The sequence below is a fragment of the Megascapheus bottae genome, chromosome 10 (genome assembly GCF_031878675.1).
Source record: "Megascapheus bottae isolate mThoBot1 chromosome 10, mThoBot2.hap1, whole genome shotgun sequence".
Classification (NCBI taxonomy): domain Eukaryota; kingdom Metazoa; phylum Chordata; class Mammalia; order Rodentia; family Geomyidae; genus Megascapheus; species Megascapheus bottae.
Genome location: NC_143518.1, coordinates 66,503,501 through 66,521,374, shown reverse-complemented (window position 1 = coordinate 66,521,374; position 17,874 = coordinate 66,503,501). Strand labels below are relative to the sequence as shown.

Below are 17,874 nucleotides of genomic sequence, written 5' to 3'. Positions count from 1 at the left end.
GAGAATCCAAGGGACTTTCCTGCCTGTGCTGGCTTTGAACGGTGATCCTCAGATCTCATCCTCCTGAACAGCTAGGATTATAGGTGTGAGAGCCACCAGGACTGGCCCAGGGAAGAAATTTGTCAGCGTTGTCAGTGTGCCCAAACAGTATACAATAAATAGAAAAGAAGACTGCATTTAGCAGTTAGACAATCTTAAGTGACACTAGGTAGACTATTCTCAATAAAGTTCTTTGTAAAAGCTAGATTATAACAGTTAAAAATGGAATGAATAATATTTAACGTGTTGGTAAGTATAAGTTCCTGACTTGAGATCATTCATTCTTAGAAAGTCAATACAGGCTTTTCTTTTTTTTTCTCCTTCCTTCCTTCCTTCCTTCTTCCTTCCTTCCTTCCTTCCTTCCTTCCTTTTTTTTTTTTTTTTGCCAGTCCTGGGCTTGAGCTCAGGGCCTGAGCACTGTCCTTGGACTTTCTCAAGGCTAGCACTCTACCACTTAAGCCTCAGCACCACTTCCGGCTTTTTTGCTATGTATGTGGTACCGAGGAATCGAACCCGGGTCTTCATGCATGCTAGGCAAGCACTCTACCACTAGGCCAAACTCCTGGCTCTTTTTTTTTTTTTGTGCCAGTCCTGGAGATTGAACTTGGCCTGGGCACTGTCCTTGAACGTCTTTTTTTTTTTTTTTTTTTTTAAAGAACTTAATGTTGATTTTTACATCATATTTTAAATGACAAGTTTAACATAAAAGTGTTCAAGGAGGGAATCTCTATTTATAAGGCTAGCACTCTTATCATTTAAGCTACAGTACCAGTTCTGCTTTTTAGTAGTTAATTGAAGGTAAGAGTTGCATAGATTTGGGGCTGGGAGTTTGCCCTAGTGGTAAGAGTGCTTGCCTAGTATGCACGAAGACCCGGCTTTGATTCCTTGGTACCACAAACATAGAGAAAGCTAGCAGTGGTGCTGTGGCTCAAGTGGTAGAGTGCTAACCTTGAGGAAAGCCCAAAGCTAGTGTTCAGGCCCTGAGCTCAAGCCCCAGAACTTGCCACCCCCCCCCCCAAAAAAAAAAAGAGAGAAAGTTGCATGGATTTTTCTCCTGATCTTGCTTTGAACCACAATCTTCAGATCTCAGTTTCATAAGTAGGTAGATTACAGGTATGAGCCTCTATCACTAGAATGGGATTTTCTTTTGTCTTATTTTTAGCCACTGTTGCTTTCATTAAAATGAAATTGGTTGCAGTCTGTCATTTCAAAAATTTAGGCTCATCAGCTGTGTGAGGTGGTTCATGCCTATAATCCTAGCTACTCAGGAGGCTGAGATCCGAGAATGGCTGTTCAAAGCCAATCCAGGCACTAAAGTCCCTGAGACTCTTATCTCCAATTAACCACTAAAAAAACATAAGTGGTGCTGGCTCAAGGACTAGGGTGGTAGCCTTGAGCTAAAGAGCTCAGGGACATCACCCAGTGTTCGAGCCCCACAACTGACAAAAAAAAGAAAATTCAGGTTTGGCTTCTCTTAAATTTTGTTCCTCATTTTGGTTTGCTATATCTAGCATTTAATTTCCAGTATATTGGTTACTTTATTCCATCTGTATCTAAATCTTGGTATCTCCACATCCACTTATAGTGTTAGTTTTAAGATATCTGTTGAGCCAGGAGTGTGGCCTAGGGGTAGAATGCTTGCCTAGCATGCACGAAGCCCTGGATTTGATTCCTCGGTACCCATATACATAGAAAAAAGCTGGAAGTGGTGCTGTGGCTCAAGTCGTACAGCACTATCCTTGAGAAAGCTCAAGGACAGTGCCCTGACCCTGGTTCAAGCCCCAGGCTTGGGTGAGGGGCGGGACAAAAAAAATCTGTTGACTGACAAAGTACTTGGCCATCATTTGCAAAGCTCTGGGCTCTATCTCCAGCATTGTAAACAAGCAAATAACTAAAAAAATTCTAGTTCATTTCAGTTTATAATTTTTGCTAAACTAACTTTTCAAAAAGTCTTTATATGCTGTACAAGATATTGAGAGTGTAAACTGTATGATTTTTCCCCCTGGGGTTTCCGTATGTAAATTTATTTTCATAATATAGCAAAGTTATAAGAATTCAAATTTTATAACACTACAAAGTATAATAGCAAAGAACAATAATGGGAAGAAAATTTAATGAGGATCTGTTTTTCTCTTTTTTGCCTGGCCTGGAGCTTGAACTCAGTACCTGGTCACTGTCCTTGGACACTTTTTGCTCAAGGATAGCTCTCTGCCACTTGCCACAGTGCCACTTCCTGCTTTTTCTGTGTATGTGGTACCAAGGAATTGAACCAGGACTTTGTGCATGCTAGGCAAGCACTCCACCACTAGGCAACACTCCCAACCCTTAATGGGGATCTTTTAGAATATAAAAAGAAATGTTGGTATTATAATGAGAAATAAAATGTTAGTCACTCTCATCTGTGATGTATTTTTCTTTATGACCATATGATAACCTTTGTGGTATCTTATAAAATAATTGATACTGTGAAGATATTTTCAGGTACTGTTTTAACAATTTCAAAAACTGCTTTTTAGCTGGGCATTGTGGCTCATGCCTGTAATCTTAGCTAATCAAGAGGCTGAGATCTGAAGATTGAGGTTCAAAGCCAAGCTGGGCAGAAGGAAAGTCCCTATGAGACTTATCTCTAATTAACCACTCAAAAACCAGAAGTGGAACTGTGCTATTTTTTTTTTTCTTTTTTTTTGCCAGTCCTGGGCTTGAGCTCAGGGCCTGAGCACTGTCCTTGAACTTTCTCCAGGCTAGAACTCTTACCACTTGAGCCTCAGCACCACTTCCGGCTTTTTCTATGTATGTGGTACCAAGGAATGGAACCCGGGTCTTCGTGCATGCTAGGCAAGCACTTTAACCACTAGGCCAAACTCCTGGCCCTGGGACTGTGCTATCTTTGAGCAAAAGAGTTAAGGTGCAGCACCCAGGCTCTGATTTCAAGCCTCACTAGTGACAGAAACAAAGCCAACAGGGCAGGGATTTTGGCCTAGTAGTAGAGTGCTTTGCTTAGCATGCACAAAGACCTAGATTCGATTGCTCAGTCCCACATACATAGAAAAGTCAGAAGTGGTGCTGTTCAAGTGGCAGAGCACCAGCCTTGAAAAAAAAGCCCAAGGACAGTGCTCAGGGCTTGACTTCAAGTGACATTAAAAAAAACCAAAAACTGCCTGTGTTTATCCAAATAGTTTGTAATGTTACAGTAACAATTAGGCTGACACTCTGTAGTACTTGAACAACAGCTCCACTTCCAGCTTTTGGTGATTAATTGGACATAAGAGTCTGATGGGCTTTGAGCTATAATCCTCCAATCTCAGCCTCCTGAGAAGCCAGGATTTTAGGCCTGAGACACCAGCACTTGGCTTCAAACTGGTCTCACCCTGATGTGTCCCCAAAGTTTGCATTACTCATCTGGCTGTTTTTTATTTTTTCTGGTGTTATTGGGGTTTGAATTTGTTTGCTTGGCAAACACTGTACCACTTAAGCCATGTCTGCAGTCCAAAATGTTCTATTTTTTTTTTTCCCACATCCTGGAGCTTGAACTCAGGGCCTGGACACTGTCCTTGAGCTTTCTTAAGATTAGCACTCTACCACTTGAGCCACAACACCACTTCTGGCTTTTTCTCTGTATGTGGTACTCAGGATTGAACCCAGGACTTAGTGCATGCTAGATAAGCACTCTACCACTAGACCATACTCCAGGGTCATCTATATTTTTGTTTACATATTAACATATAATAAACTGGGAATCCTATGAGATGCCTAGCTCATTCACTTTGACCTTCTGTTGCTATTAGACAAACAGAATAGAATAGGCTTTCCTTCCCTTTTTTTGTGGGGGTGGTACACTAGAGGGTGATTTATGAAGAAATAAGGATTCAACAGTAGTTTATATGCATTTAAAATTTCTGCTGGGCATTTTACTGCATAAGGTATGGGAGACCAACACCACACTACAATATAATTATTTGTTTTATGTATTTTCCCTAAGAAAGAAATCTGTGCTGTATTACTAACTGGTTTTGTTCATTTGAATCATTTGTAGTCAGCATTCCCCTTCCCCCGCCCCTTGGTTTTCCGGTGGTAAGAGTCTCATGGACTTTTCTGCCCAGGCTGGCTTCCAACTGTGATCCTCAGGTTCAACCTCCTGAGTAGCTAGGATTACAGGCGTGAGATGCTGGCACCTGGCTTTAAATTATTTATAGCCTAGGCTAGCTTCAAAGTCAGAAGCATCCTGTCTCAGCCTTGAGAGTGCTAGGATTATATTTATGTACAAAATCACACCTGGTGAATTTGGCTCTTTGTGTAGGTTGGAAGTGGTTTAATATTAGCAGCTGTTTGTAGTTTAATACTTTTCTAGAGCTCTGACTTTTATATGTCTCTTTCGTGCATGTGTGCGTGCGTGCGTGTGTGTGTGTGTGTGTTGTATATGTGTCCAGATTGAGCTCTCTCTGGGCTATTTGCTAATGGTTTGCACTGTACTACTTGAACTATGTCTCTAATCTAGCATGTTGCTGGTTCATTGGACTCTACTCCAGTCTACTTACAGACTATTCTACCTGGGTAATTACATTCATGCGCCTTAGACACCTGAACTACATATTATTGAAATCTAGGTTTACTATCATTGGACCAAAACCTCAAATTGAATTGTTTGTATTTACTTTTATTTCTATGTTTAGTATGTTGGTGAGAGTGAACGTGCTGTACGACAGGTTTTTCAGCGAGCCAAGAACTCAGCACCCTGTGTGATATTCTTTGATGAAGTGGATGCTTTATGTCCTCGTAGATCAGATCGAGAGGTAAGTATTATAGATTAATAGGTTAGAAATTTCAGATTTCTGTTTTTACGTACTGTAAGACTTTTGATAGTTATAGTTCAGGTATTTGATATATAGGTGTTCCTTGAGAGCCCTGGAGCTGTGGTAAGTGCTGGAGTGCCACCAAGGTCAGCAAGGCTAGGTTCTGAGCTCAAGCCTCAGTCCCTGCACGCAAAGAAATAAATAATGGCACTTACTTTATGATATATATGCGTGTGTGTGTGTGTGTGTGTGTGTGAATGAGACTTTTTTAAAATTTTTTGTGTGTGTGTTGGTCATGGGGTTTAATTAAAGTCTGGGCCTGGGCGCTGTCCCTGAGCTCTTTAGCTCAAGGCTACACAGCTCCACTTCCTGTTTTCTAGTAATTAATTGAACATAAGAGTCTCATGTTCTTTAGTGCCCAAACTTGCTTTGAACCCTGATCCTCAAATCTCAGCCTTTTGAGTAGCTAGAATTACAGGCATGAGCCACCATGCATAGCATTCCATGAGACTTATCTCCAGTTAACCACCAGAAAACTGGAAGTGGTACTATGGCTCAAGTGGTAGGGCACTAGCATTGAGCTGAAGAGCTTAGGGACAATGCCAGACCCAGAGTTCATGCCCTGCAACCAGCCAAAAAGAAAAAAGTTTAGAGAAAGTGGAAATTCTCCTGTCTAGTTCTCTGGTTGGAGGCTATGTTGTGAGCTAATAGTTTCCTTCCTTCCTTCCTTCCTTCCTTTCCATCTTTTTCCTCCCCCCCCCTCTCTTTTCTTTCTATTTATCCTTGCCAGGCCTGGGGCTTGAACTCAGGGCCTGGGCACTGTCCTTGAACACTTTTTGTTCATGGCTAGTCCTCTGCCCCTTGAGCCACAGCATCACTTCCAGCTTTTTCTGTGTATGTGGTACTGAGGAGTCAAACCCAAGGCTTTGTGCATGCTAGGCGAGCACTCTAACATTAGGCTACACTTCTGGCCTGAATTACATTTATTTCTTTTATAGACAGGTGCAAGTGTTCGGGTGGTAAATCAGCTGCTTACAGAGATGGATGGTTTAGAATCTCGTCAACAAGTTTTTATTATGGCTGCTACTAATAGGCCGGGTAAGAAAGAACATTTTATAAATGAACCCCAAAATGTGGAATATTTGTTGTGGTATAATTTACATTTCATTCTAGTAAAAGAAGGCTAAATTTAGGCTAATTTGAAATACTTTTTGTTCATAGGTTGATAAAGCCTTAGAAAGTTTTTGTCTAAACTAAAAAGCATAATATTGTTGTTCCAATCCTTTGTGATACTTTCTTTTGTACTCAAGAAGCAATGTATCATTAGCAGGTGGTATATATATTATCTATATATATACCCAGTATCTTGCCATGCACCACCCCAGTATTATAGTTTTATTAAAACTTGTGCTTAATCACTCATCATTGTTAAATTACTATGAGTCTTTTACTGTGTAAATACTTCTTTCTCTGCTGACTCAGGTACATCATTGATTAAATTCTAATCATTCCTTTCTAATGTAACTGTTTTAGGGTTGGATTCAGTAACTCCCCTTTTTTGGTTTGTTTTTTGTTTTGTTTTGTTTTAATTCAGGTTTTTGCAGCTTGAGCCACAACTCTGCTTCTGGTTTTTTTCCTCCTAGTTAATTGGAAATAAGAGTCTCGTGGACTTTTCTGCTTGGGCCAGCTTGAAACTACAGCTCAGATCTTAGCCTTCTGAGTGATTGCTTATTTTTTTTGAGACCGTTCTGGAGCTTTCTCTAGCCTCTTTTCAGTTTGGAAAGCTTGCTTTAGGCCTTGTCACTCATTATTTCATTACTTAGTTGGTCCTCTATTTCTGGTCTTTGGTCTTGCTCCTCTTGGGAGTAGATGTAATTGACCAGTGCCTGGCTCAAGAAAAGTTTTAAATTAGGGCCACTTAAGTTATGATTTTTAGTTAAAGACATGTAGATCTGACTTTAAGACCTGTAAGTATTTGTATGCTTGGTAAGAACTGTTTCCATACCATGTTAGTGATAAGTAAGTATACAGATTGATCAAAACAACATGTAAATATCCAAATACCTTTCTGTATGTATTCATGGATAGTTGATTCCCCCCCCCCTTTTTTTTTTCTGGCAAAGCACACCAGTAGTTCAGTGGAAAAAGGGTCAAGTAACCATTTAAACAAATGAGACTAACTGGGCCACACGAATAATCCTAGCTACTCAAGAGGCCGAGGATGGCTGTTCAAAGGCAGCTTGAGCAGTAAAGTGTGTGAGACTCTTATTTGCACTAAACTACACAAAAAAGCTGGAAGTGGTGCTGTGGATCAAATGGTAGACTGTAAGCCTTGAGTAGAAAAGCTCAGGCATGGTGGTCAGGCCTATATTTCAAGCCCCAGATTGGAGGGGAAAAACACCAAAAAAGAAAACAACAAAAAGTGGTGATATGGCTCAAGTGGTAGAGCTCTATCCTTGAGAAAGCCCAAGGACAGTACTCAGGCCCTGAGTTCAAGCCCCAGGACTGGGGATATACATACACACACACACACGCACACACAAAATCTGCCAATAAAATAAAATTATGAAGGAATCCTCATAATCCTTTAAGAATACAAAATGATCTTGCCTCCAGAGTATTGGAGGAACATCTGCCCAATATACTCAGGCTGCTAGACAGCTTGTAGAACAGCGACTTAGTAAGACATGGAAAGCATGCAGTAATCTTTTTTCCTCATTTTAAAATATTATATCTTAGGGGGGCCGGGAGTTTGGTTAAAGTGCTTGCCTAGCATGCATGAAGACCCGGGTTCGATTCCTCGGTACCCCACATACATAGCAAAAAGCCAGAAGTGGTGCTGAGGCTCAAGTGGTAGAGCTCTAGCCTTGAGAAAGTCCAAGGACAGTGCTCAGGCCCTGAGCTCAAGCCCAGCACTGGCAAAATAAATAAATAAATAAAATAAAATAAAATAAAATATTATATCTTAGTATCCTAAGAGAAATTCCAACAATGGTTGAATTAAACTTTGGAATAAATATATAGCTTCTGTTGAATGGCTAAAGAACAATATCTGACTCAGAACTCCAGGAAGGACTAATTGTACCACTTTATAGTTTAGGAAATTAGTGACCGAGTCTAGTTCGTTTATTTTTTTTTATTTATTTTTATTTATTTATTTATTTTTTTTTGCCAGTCCTGGGCTTGAGCTCAGGGCCTGAGCACTGTCCTTGGACTTTCTCAAGGCTACAGTTCTACCACTTGAGCCTCAGCACCACTTCTGGCTTTTATCTATGTATGTGGTACCGCGGAATCGAACCCGGGTCTTCATGCATGCTAGGCAAGCACTTTAACCACTAGGCCAAACTCCCGGCCCCTCTAGTTCGTTTATTAAAAATACGTGTCTTACTATGTCTAGTTATGTCTCTGTGTGATCACGGGTTATCATTGTTAGCTGTATGATTTAAGGTCATTGTTGAATGAGTTTTTTTTTAAGAGATTTGGCTTAAGAATGGTTATAGAAGAGGCATGGATCAAGATGCCTGGTGTTCATAAACAACTGCTGAATTTACTCCTTTGCACAGCTACTTAAGGGTAATAAAAATATTTAAAGACAAAAGAAAACAAGGGCCAGGATTTTGGCCTAGTGGTAGAGTGTTGTCTAGTATGCACAAAGACCCGGGTTTGATTCCTCAGGGTCACATACATAGAAAGAGCCAGAAGTGGTGCTGTGGCTCACGTGGTAGAGCTATAGCCTTGAAAAAGCCCAAGAACAGTGCTCAGGCCCTGAATTCAAGCCCCAGGATTGGCAGAAGGAGAAGGAGATGGAAGAGGAAGGGGGGAAGGAAGGAAAGGAAGGAAAGGAAGGAAATGAGGAAACAAAAACATGTGCTGCTAACTCAAGCCCATAACTCTAGCTATTCAGGAGGCTGAGATCTGAGAATCAAAGTTGTAGGTCAACTTGAGCATGAAAGGCCTGGAGTCTTTGTTCCATTTGACCACCAGAAAACCCGAAGTGATATTTTAGTTGTTGAACACTAGCATTGAGCAAAAGAGGTCAAGGATAGCACCCAAGCCCTGAGTTCAAGCCCCATGACTGACCAAAAATAAGAAGAAAACAATGGATTCTCAGCTACGAGTTGCATGGTATCATTCCAGCTGTTTGTTGTAGTTAGAGACAATAGTTTAGACACAGGTCAGGTAAAAACAGCGGTCTGATTTTGTCTTGAGAACAGTGACAACAAAAAGCCCAAAGGACTGGGAGTGTGGAGGAGATGGTTAAGTTTTAGAACATTTGCCTAGCATGTACCCTAGCACTGCAAATGAAATAAATGGTAAAAATTGTATTTTTACACTTAGCACAGAAGTTACATTTTGCCATTACTGAAGGTTGAAGTAATCAGAGGAAAACTTGATAGAACTTATCGCTGCTTTAGAGGGAAGAGAAACCTTTTGATTGCTTTGTGTTCTTACTACCTAGGTTGGTTTTGAGGACATATGGGTAGGAATAGACAGAGCCCATTGTCTGAAATTGGGACTCAAGAAGAGCAGGAGGGGCTGGGTTGGAAATTATAGTGAGCAGAAGACATTTGTTGATTGATTGATTGATTGATTGATTGCTGGTCCTGGGTCTTGAGCTCAGGGCCTGGGCACTGTCCCTGAGTTTCTTTTGCTCAAGGTTAATGTTTTGCTACTTGGGCCACAACACCACCAGCTTTTTCCATTTATGTGGTACTGAGGAATCAAACCTAAGGCTTCATGCATGCTAGGCCATGCACTAAACCATATTCCTAGCCATCCTTTATTTTTATTTATTTACTTAAAATATAATTTTATTGTTCTTAAAGTGGTGTGCCTGGGGCTTCCACTTCATGAGTCAGGTAATGAGTACACTTCCTTTTTTGGATAATGCCATCCCTTCCCTCTCTACCTACCCCCGTTTCCTCCTCCCACCCTTGCCCACAGGTTACATAAGTAGCATGATTGGTTTTGTTTATTATGTATACTGTAAAAGCTGTTCTAGTTCACTTATTTAGGACTCAATTTCCTTTAGACATCATTGATCCTGCAATTCTGCGCCCAGGCCGCTTGGACAAAACACTCTTTGTGGGTTTGCCATCCCCAGCAGATCGTCTTGCCATCTTAAAAACTATCACAAAAGTATGTAAAGAAATGGTATATTTCCCATGTATGTTCTTGTTTTTGTTTTTCATTTTTTTTTTTTTTTTTGCCAGTCTTAGGGCTTGAACTCAGGGCCTGGGCACGTCCCTGAGCCTCTTTGTGCTCAGGGCCAGCACTCTACCATTTGAGCCACAGTGCCACTTTGGGCTTTTTCTGAGTAGTTTTATTAGAGGTAAGAGTCTCATGGACTTCTGCCCAAGCTGGCCGCTATCCTCGGATCTCAGCCTCTGGAATAGCTAAGAATGCAGGTGTGAGCCACCACTACCTGGCTATGTTCTTAATTTTAAGTAAACAGTTCAGCAGGTCATAATTTAGAATGTTAATTACTTCCTTTCTTTAGCTTTAAGTTTTTGTCCGGCCTATATCTCCCAAAGATGAAACAGTAATCAGTTTTTTTGTTGGGTAGAGGTGGTGGTGGTTGTGAGACTTGAACTTGGCCTGGGCATTGTCCCTGAGTTCTTCAGCTCAAGGCTACCACCCTATCCCTTGAGTCATAGCTCCACTTCCAGTTTTCTAGTGGTTAATTGGAGATAAAAGTCTCATTGACTTTAGTGCCTGGGCTGGCTTTGAACCTTGATCTTCAGATCTCAGCCTCCCGAGTAGCTAGGACTACAGGCATGAGCCACTGCATCCGCACCCGGCTAGTAATGTGTTTTTGATCACTGAAGAGACTGTCCATTTTCATGTTTATCTGCTTAGAATAAAGGTAAAACCACATGAGGAATATCTGAAGTTAGTTCAGCTAATGTTTTTTTTTTTTTTTTGCCAGTCCTGGGCTTAAGCTCAGGCCTGAGCACTGTCTTTGGATTTTTCTCAAGGCTAGAGCTCTACCACTTGAGCCTCAGCACCACTTCTGGCTTTTTCTAAGTATGTGGTACCAAGGAATCGAACCCGGGTCTTCATGCATGCTAGGCAAGCACTCTACCAAATTCCCAGCCCAGCTAATGTATTTGGAAGAGCACTATCATTACATTTTTGGTGCTTTAGATGTCTATACAGTATTAACAGTTAAGATGTTGATAGTGTTGATATTTTAAGTTTTAAAAACAATAAGTAGCCAGGTGCCATTGCTGGGGCCCTGAGTTCAAGTCCCACTGTTGTGGGGGGAAATGTAGATATGCTTGGGTCTCTCTTTTTTTTGTAATGGTACTAGGTTTTGAACTGAAGTGTTGCACTTCCTATGCAGGTGCTCTACCACTTGGGCCACACCTGCAACTCATGCTCATGTCTTTAAAGCCCCAAAGAAAGTAATTTTCATCTCTCCTTTAGGATGGCACCAAACCTCCACTGGGTGAAAGTGTAAATTTGCCAGCAATTGCTGGTGATCCTCGCTGTGATTGCTATTCGTGAGTATTCAAGTCGCAAGTCTGTGAACCCTCTGGGTTATATTCCCTAGAAGGAATGGGAGTGATACCCACTTCCCTGAAAGTTGGATAGGCTAAATAAAATGCCTTCTGTGGCATCTGTCTAAGGGTCTTCCATGAAATCTCTGAAGGAATTCTAGGAATACGTTGTCCAGTTGTATGTTATCTCACGGTACTCAATCTTCCCTGAGTTAACACTGTTCTGCACAGGTTACTCTTCACAATATCTGAATAGGTGTGTCATGACTGTAACAGTGGTGGTGGATTTGTCTTAAGCTTTCATGTTTGTGGTTGGTTATATGGAGTTTTGGTTTCTTCTTCCTCCTCCTCCTCCTCCTCCTTCTCCTCTTCTTCTTCTTCTTCTTCTTCTTCTTCTTCTTCTTCTTCTTCTTCTTCTTCTTCTTCTTCTTCCCCTTCCTCCTCCTCCTCCTCCTCCTCCTCTTCCTCTTCTTCTTCCTTCTCTTCCTCCTCCTCCTCCTCCTCCTCCTCCTCCTCCCCCTCCTTCACCTGGTTTAAGTATATATGTTGGTTAGCATTACTAATTTGGGAGCACAAGAAGGGAAAGAAACTTTTAACTTGGACACGTCTTTGTTTTTTCTCTTTACTCATGGTGCTCACAATATACTTCTAGGGCAAGCCCAAAATACTGTGGGACTCTCCACAGCCATGGAACTCAAATCAGTCAGTGTTTTCAAGGCAGTATAAACTTGCGTGTAAGAACATACTCTTAGTAATATAAAGTAGATAGAGAAATTTCATATAACTATCTTCACACTGATCATTATGGCAGCCTGGGTAGTTCATAAGCTTTGGTCTGCATGATTTTCACATGTAGACATCTAGGCCAGTGAATATCTGATGTACTATCTATTGTTCCACAAATACACCAAATGCTTGCCAGTCATTCTGTCTTAGAGCAGTGACTCTGAATGAGAGGAAATGGTTAGCATCTTGAGTAGGGCTGCTGAATAACATGTGTAAGTAAATGCTTATATAGACATCTTCCTTGAAGAAGGATGCATCTCTCACCTTCTAATTGATTGATACCAGTCTTTGATGAGTATATGATTTTTTTTCCCCCTCCTAGTCCTGGAGCTTGAACTCAGAGTCTGAGCACTGTCCATTTAGGGTCTGAGCACTGTCCCATGACTGACCCCCCCACACCCCCCAAAAAAACAAAAAAAGGTCAAAAGTCTCATAAACTTTCTTGCCACAGCTGCCTTTGAACTACGATCCTCAGATCTCAACCTCCTGAGTAGCTAGGATTATAGGTGTGAGCTACAGGGGCTCAGCTATAATCTTTCTTTTATTGTAAAGATTTAGCATAACTGATAGAGGCAGGGTTTTTTTGTTTTTGTTTTTTGTTTGTTTGGTTGTTTTTGTCAGTCCTGGGCGTTAGCTCAGGGCCTGAGCACTGTCCTTGCTTTTTCTCAAGGCTATCACTCTACCACTTGAGCCACTTCCAGCTTTTTCTATGTATGTGGTACCAAGCAATCAAAACTGTGTCTTCCTGCATGCTAGGCAAGTACTAAACCACTAGGCCAAACTCCTGGCTCCAATAGAGGCAGTTTTGATGGCAGAAGCTAGTCTGGGCCAAGACTTGTAGACTGTTGCCACTGAGAAACAAACACTACTAAATCTTAGCCACTAGCTAATAGTGCCCATACAAATGTTATATTTAAGGAAAGAATGTATATTGCTCTTATGTAATGTGAAAACTCAGATTTGGCTAATACAGACATAGGTGAAGGTTAACGTAAGCTCTGTCCTTGTTTAGTTTTATGTGTTATTTGGAAAGTTTCATTTTTATTGTGTGATGTACAGAGGGATTACAGTTACATAAGTAAGGAAATGACTGTAATTCTCGTTGAACTGTCCTGTCCCCCCCCCCTTTTTGGGGGGGGGGGTCAATCATGGGGCTTGAACTCTGGGTTAGAGCACTGTCCCTGAGCTCTTCAGCTCAATACAGTCGCTCTACCACTTGACCTACAGCACCATTTATGGTTCTCTGGTGGTTAATTGGAGATAAGAGTCTAAGGGACTGGGCTGGCTTTGAACTGCTATTCTCAGATCTCAGCCTCCTGAGTAGCTAGGGTTATAGGCATGAGCCACCATTGCCTGGCTCCTAAAATAATCTTAAGTGCCTGAAAATAAGGTTGCCTGGCTCCTAAAATAATCTAAGTGTCTGAAAATAGGGTCTATAGTACTGAAAACCAAACTTCCTAAAGAATCAATTCTGCTACTACTATAATCAGTTTTTCCCATCATTATTGATTACTTTCCTTTTATTGTTTAATATTACAATAATTAGAAATTGCTGTCTGCCTTCTCTCTGGACTTTTACAGTATCAAGAATATATAAAAAAAAGAATACTTCTCTTTATCACAGGGGTGCAGACCTCTCTGCCTTGGTACGAGAAGCTTCTCTCTGTGCCTTGAGACAGGAAATGGCAAGGCAGAAGAGTGGAAATGGAAAAGGTATAATTTTCTCCAGAGTCTTGCGTTCTGATAGTTCACTCTAGGAACTAAAAAGCCAAAAAGCATTCTTTCCCCTCTGAAATTACTCTTTTTTTTTTTTTTGGAATAAAGTTGATTATCTTTTTTTTTTTTTTTTTTGGTGGGTCATGGGGCTTGTATGCTAGGCTTGGGCATTGTCCCTGAGCTCTTTAGCTCAAGGTTACCGCCCTACCCCTTGAGCCATAGCCCCACTTCCCATTTTGTAGTGATTAATTGGAGATAAGACATTTATGATCTTTAGTGTTCTTTAGTGCTCAGGTTGGCTTTGAACCTTACTCCTCCTGATCTCAGCCTCCTGAGTAGCCAGGATGACAGGCGTGAACCACCATGCCCAGCCAGTCCTAGGTCTTCAACTCAGGGCCCAGAACACTGTCCTTGGCTGTTTCTCAAGGCTAGTGATCTACTACTTGGCCCACAGCACCACTTCTGGCTTTTGTATGTGGTACTTCCTGCTCCTGATTCATTTATTTATTTATTTTTTCCAGTCCTGGGGCTTTAACTAAGGACCTAAGCATTGTCCTTGGGAGTTCCTGAAGGTTAGAGCCTTACCACTTGAGCCACTGCACCACTTCTGGCTTTTCCTATGTATGTGGTACCGAAAAGTCAACCCAGGTCTTCATGCATTCTGGGCAATCACTCTACCACTAGGCCAAACTCCTGTGCCCTGATTTTTTTTTTTTTTTTTTTTTGGTGGGCCATGGGGTTTGAACTCTGGGCTTGGACTTCTCTCCTTGAGTTCTTCAGCTCAAGGTCACCACCCTATCCCTTGAGCCACAGCCCCACTTGTTTTCTAGTGGTTAATTGGAGATAAGATCTTTTGTGCCTGTGCTGGCTTTAAACCTCCAATCTCAGATCTCAGCCTCTTGAGTAGCTAGAATTATAGGCACTCCTGATTCTTTTTTTAAATGAAACATTCTAAACAAAGTTGAATTTTAACACTTAGCCTTTTTGTTTTACTTACTGATGCAATGGCCTAGCGATGTTAGACTTGTCTAAACTGGTGTTCTAATCTATATCCTTGCATTTTTTTTCTTTGAGGGGTTTGAATGTAAACTTATCTCCAAGAACATACATACCCTTTAGCAGTAGTGCAGGTACTTACTTCAGTTCTGATTGAGGAATTTCACATTTCCTTGATGATAGTTTTGGGGAGCATGATCAAGATATACAGGGTTTGAACCGCTGCTTTCATATCTGGGCCAGTGATTCTCCATTGATCTCTTCAGTGTTTCTGAGAGACATACCAGGTGCTAACCGCATTCCTGTCTCCCTTAGTGTAAGTGGGAGTAGTAGTGTCTGGGACGGAGTTGGTCAGGCCCATGTATAAACACCCTTGAATAGAATCACTGTTCATTCATTTTCCCCTTGGAGGCCTGGATCTTTTTTAAATTTTATTTTATTTGCCAGTGCTGGGGCTTGAACTCAGGGCCTGAGCATTGTCCTTGGGCTTTTTCATCAAGGATAGCGCTCTACCACCTGAGCCACAGCACTACTTCCAGCTTTCCTTTCCTTTCCTTTTCTTTTTCTTTTTCTTTTTTTTCTTTTTTTGCCAGTCCTGGGCTTGAGCTCAGGCCTAAGCACTGTCCTTGGGCTTTCCCAAGGCTAGAGTTCTACCACTTGAGCCACAGCACCACTTCTGGCTTTTTTCTATGTATGTGATACCAAGGAATCAAACCTGGGTCTTGCTAGGCAAGCACTCTACCACTAGGACAAACTCCCAGCCCCTTAAAAAAAAATGTTTTTTTCTCTTGTTGGTCATGGGGCTTGAACTCTGGGCCTTGGCCACTGTCCCTGAGCGCTTCAGCTCAAGGCTGCCGTCCTATCCATGGAGCCACAGTGCCACTTCCGGTTTTCTAGTAGTTGATTGGAGATAAGTCTCATGTTCTTTAGTGCTGGGGTTGGCTTTGAACAGCAATCCTCAGATCTCAGGCTCCTGAGTAGCTAGGATTACAGGCGTGAACCACCACACCTGGCTAATATTTTTTAAGTCAGTTATGTCCCTTAGCATTTTTACTCAAGGCTATCATTTCACCACTTTGAGGCATGGCTCTACTTCTAGTTTTCTGATGGTTAATTGGAGGTAAGAGTGTAATGGACTTTCTTGAGCTGGCACTGGACCTCGATCCTTAGAATTCAGCTTCCTGAGTAGCTAGAGTTACAGGTGTAAGCCACTGGTTTCTGGCTTGGATCTTAAGAAATATACTGAAATATGTGTATTTATGCATGCATGTGTTTCCCAGGTGAGCTTAAGATTGACCATATGCACTTTGAAGAAGCTTTCAAGAAAGTGAAACCATCTATCTCAGTAAAGGTAAGAAATTCTCTTCAGTTTTTAGAAAGAAGTCAGAAGTGGTAGCAATGGATGAGAAATTATAAATCCTAACAGTGTTTTGTGGTATCAAACCTAGGGCTTCTTGCATGCTAGGCGAGCACTCTACCACGAGGCTATGCTCCTGACCCCTTGTATGTATTTTAAATCTTCTTTGTGTATAGTAATGTAGTGCACATATCAGGTACATAGTTGTTAGACTGCATTATTTAGGAAATAGTGACAAAAAAATGTCTACTGTAGTTCAGTACTGATGCAGTTCTTTCCCTTATATTTTGGGGGGTGTACTGGTCCCAGGATTTGAACTTCATTCTTTTGGTCTTTTTAAATTCCTTTTGGTTAAATCTCACATTGTACCATTTGAAACTGGTTTTTTACTGGTTAGTTAGAGATACAAATCTCCTGGATTTGTTTGCATGAGCTGGCTCTGAACTTGATCCTCAGATCTCAGATTCTTGAGTAGCTAGGATTACTACTGGGGTCTGGCTCCAGAATACACACACACACACACACACACACACACACACACACACACACACACACACACACTCCAGAATACACACACACACACACACACACACACACACACACACACACACACACACACACTTGGATCCGATGAGGAACTCTTGGAAAAGAAGGAGCTAATGTAACTTCAGTTTGTGGTATAAGATTGAGGGTAGAGGGTTGTTAGGTTAAAGACGCTTCGCTATCTTGGTGCTGGGATTGTGGCCTAGTGGTAGAATGCTTGCCCTGGAAGTAGAGCTGTGGCTGAAGTGGTAGAGCACTAGTCTTGAGCAAAAAGAAGCTCAGGGACAGTGCCCAGGCCCTGAGTTTAAGCCCTAGGACTGGTAAAATACAAAAAAAAAAAGGAAAGAAAGAAAGAGAAAAAAGACCTTATCTTTACCCACAGCCACATTCTGAGCCCCTAATCAATTGTTAACATGTCTCCATGTGTCTTTTCCCTTCCTCTTAGGATCAAGTGATGTATGAAACTCTGCAGCAGTCCCTGAGCCAATGACACTTCCAGAAGCAGAAGTCCAGAGCGTAGAGGAGTCGGGCAATGGCACGCACTCTGAAGAGTCCACTTTCAGCTCCACATAGATGTGGTCTGTTCATTTTATTTTAACAAATCCAAGCTGCAGCTGAAGATTTCTTCCTAAATGGCCAGCATTGTGGGAAAACTGTACAAGTCCTTGTTAAGAAGAAAAAACTGGTCATATTGAGCTTTTTTTCAAATAAAGTTTTTATTTTGAACAGTGTTACCATACGTAAAAGTTAGAAAGAACTTTTGTACCTCATCCGCTCAAGTGATGTATCAGTCCCTGATCAAGTTTCTGTAACTATTTCATGTCCTCTCTGGCCAAAAGATCGAAGTCAGAATTAGCCATTCCCGTGAATTAGTCTGTTTAGTCTTCCAGTAGCCTGGAAGAGTTTCTCTGACAGGACTTTTAACTCATTTAAAGACCATACGCTAATTATAGAACGTCTTTAGCATGCATTTCTCTGCTATTTCCTTATTGTGAGTAGGATCAAGTCTAACCTTTGTTACAGGTCTTGAAGTCAGAGGTTTTTGTTCTTGTTCAACTTGACCATCATGGCTGGAGCTTTTCCACATTGGTCATTCCTCTAGTTTTTGCTAATTAACTGAAGATAACAGTTATATGTGTTTGTC

General features: G+C 41.4%; 1 protein-coding gene across 1 annotated transcript in view; it reads left to right on the top strand.

Moving 5' to 3' along the window:
* Nvl (nuclear VCP like) overlaps positions 1–17,668 on the top strand; it is a 55,399-nt gene extending 37,731 nt beyond the window's left edge. Inside the window, exons 17-23 of the mRNA XM_090341585.1 lie at positions 4,710–4,829; positions 5,828–5,927; positions 9,862–9,968; positions 11,259–11,335; positions 13,743–13,831; positions 16,111–16,181; positions 17,176–17,668. Coding sequence (XP_090197711.1) covers positions 4,710–4,829; positions 5,828–5,927; positions 9,862–9,968; positions 11,259–11,335; positions 13,743–13,831; positions 16,111–16,181; positions 17,176–17,220 — 609 coding nt within the window. The 3' untranslated portion in view covers positions 17,221–17,668. The remainder of the gene's footprint in view (positions 1–4,709; positions 4,830–5,827; positions 5,928–9,861; positions 9,969–11,258; positions 11,336–13,742; positions 13,832–16,110; positions 16,182–17,175) is intronic.
* Positions 17,669–17,874: the final 206 nt, after the last annotated feature.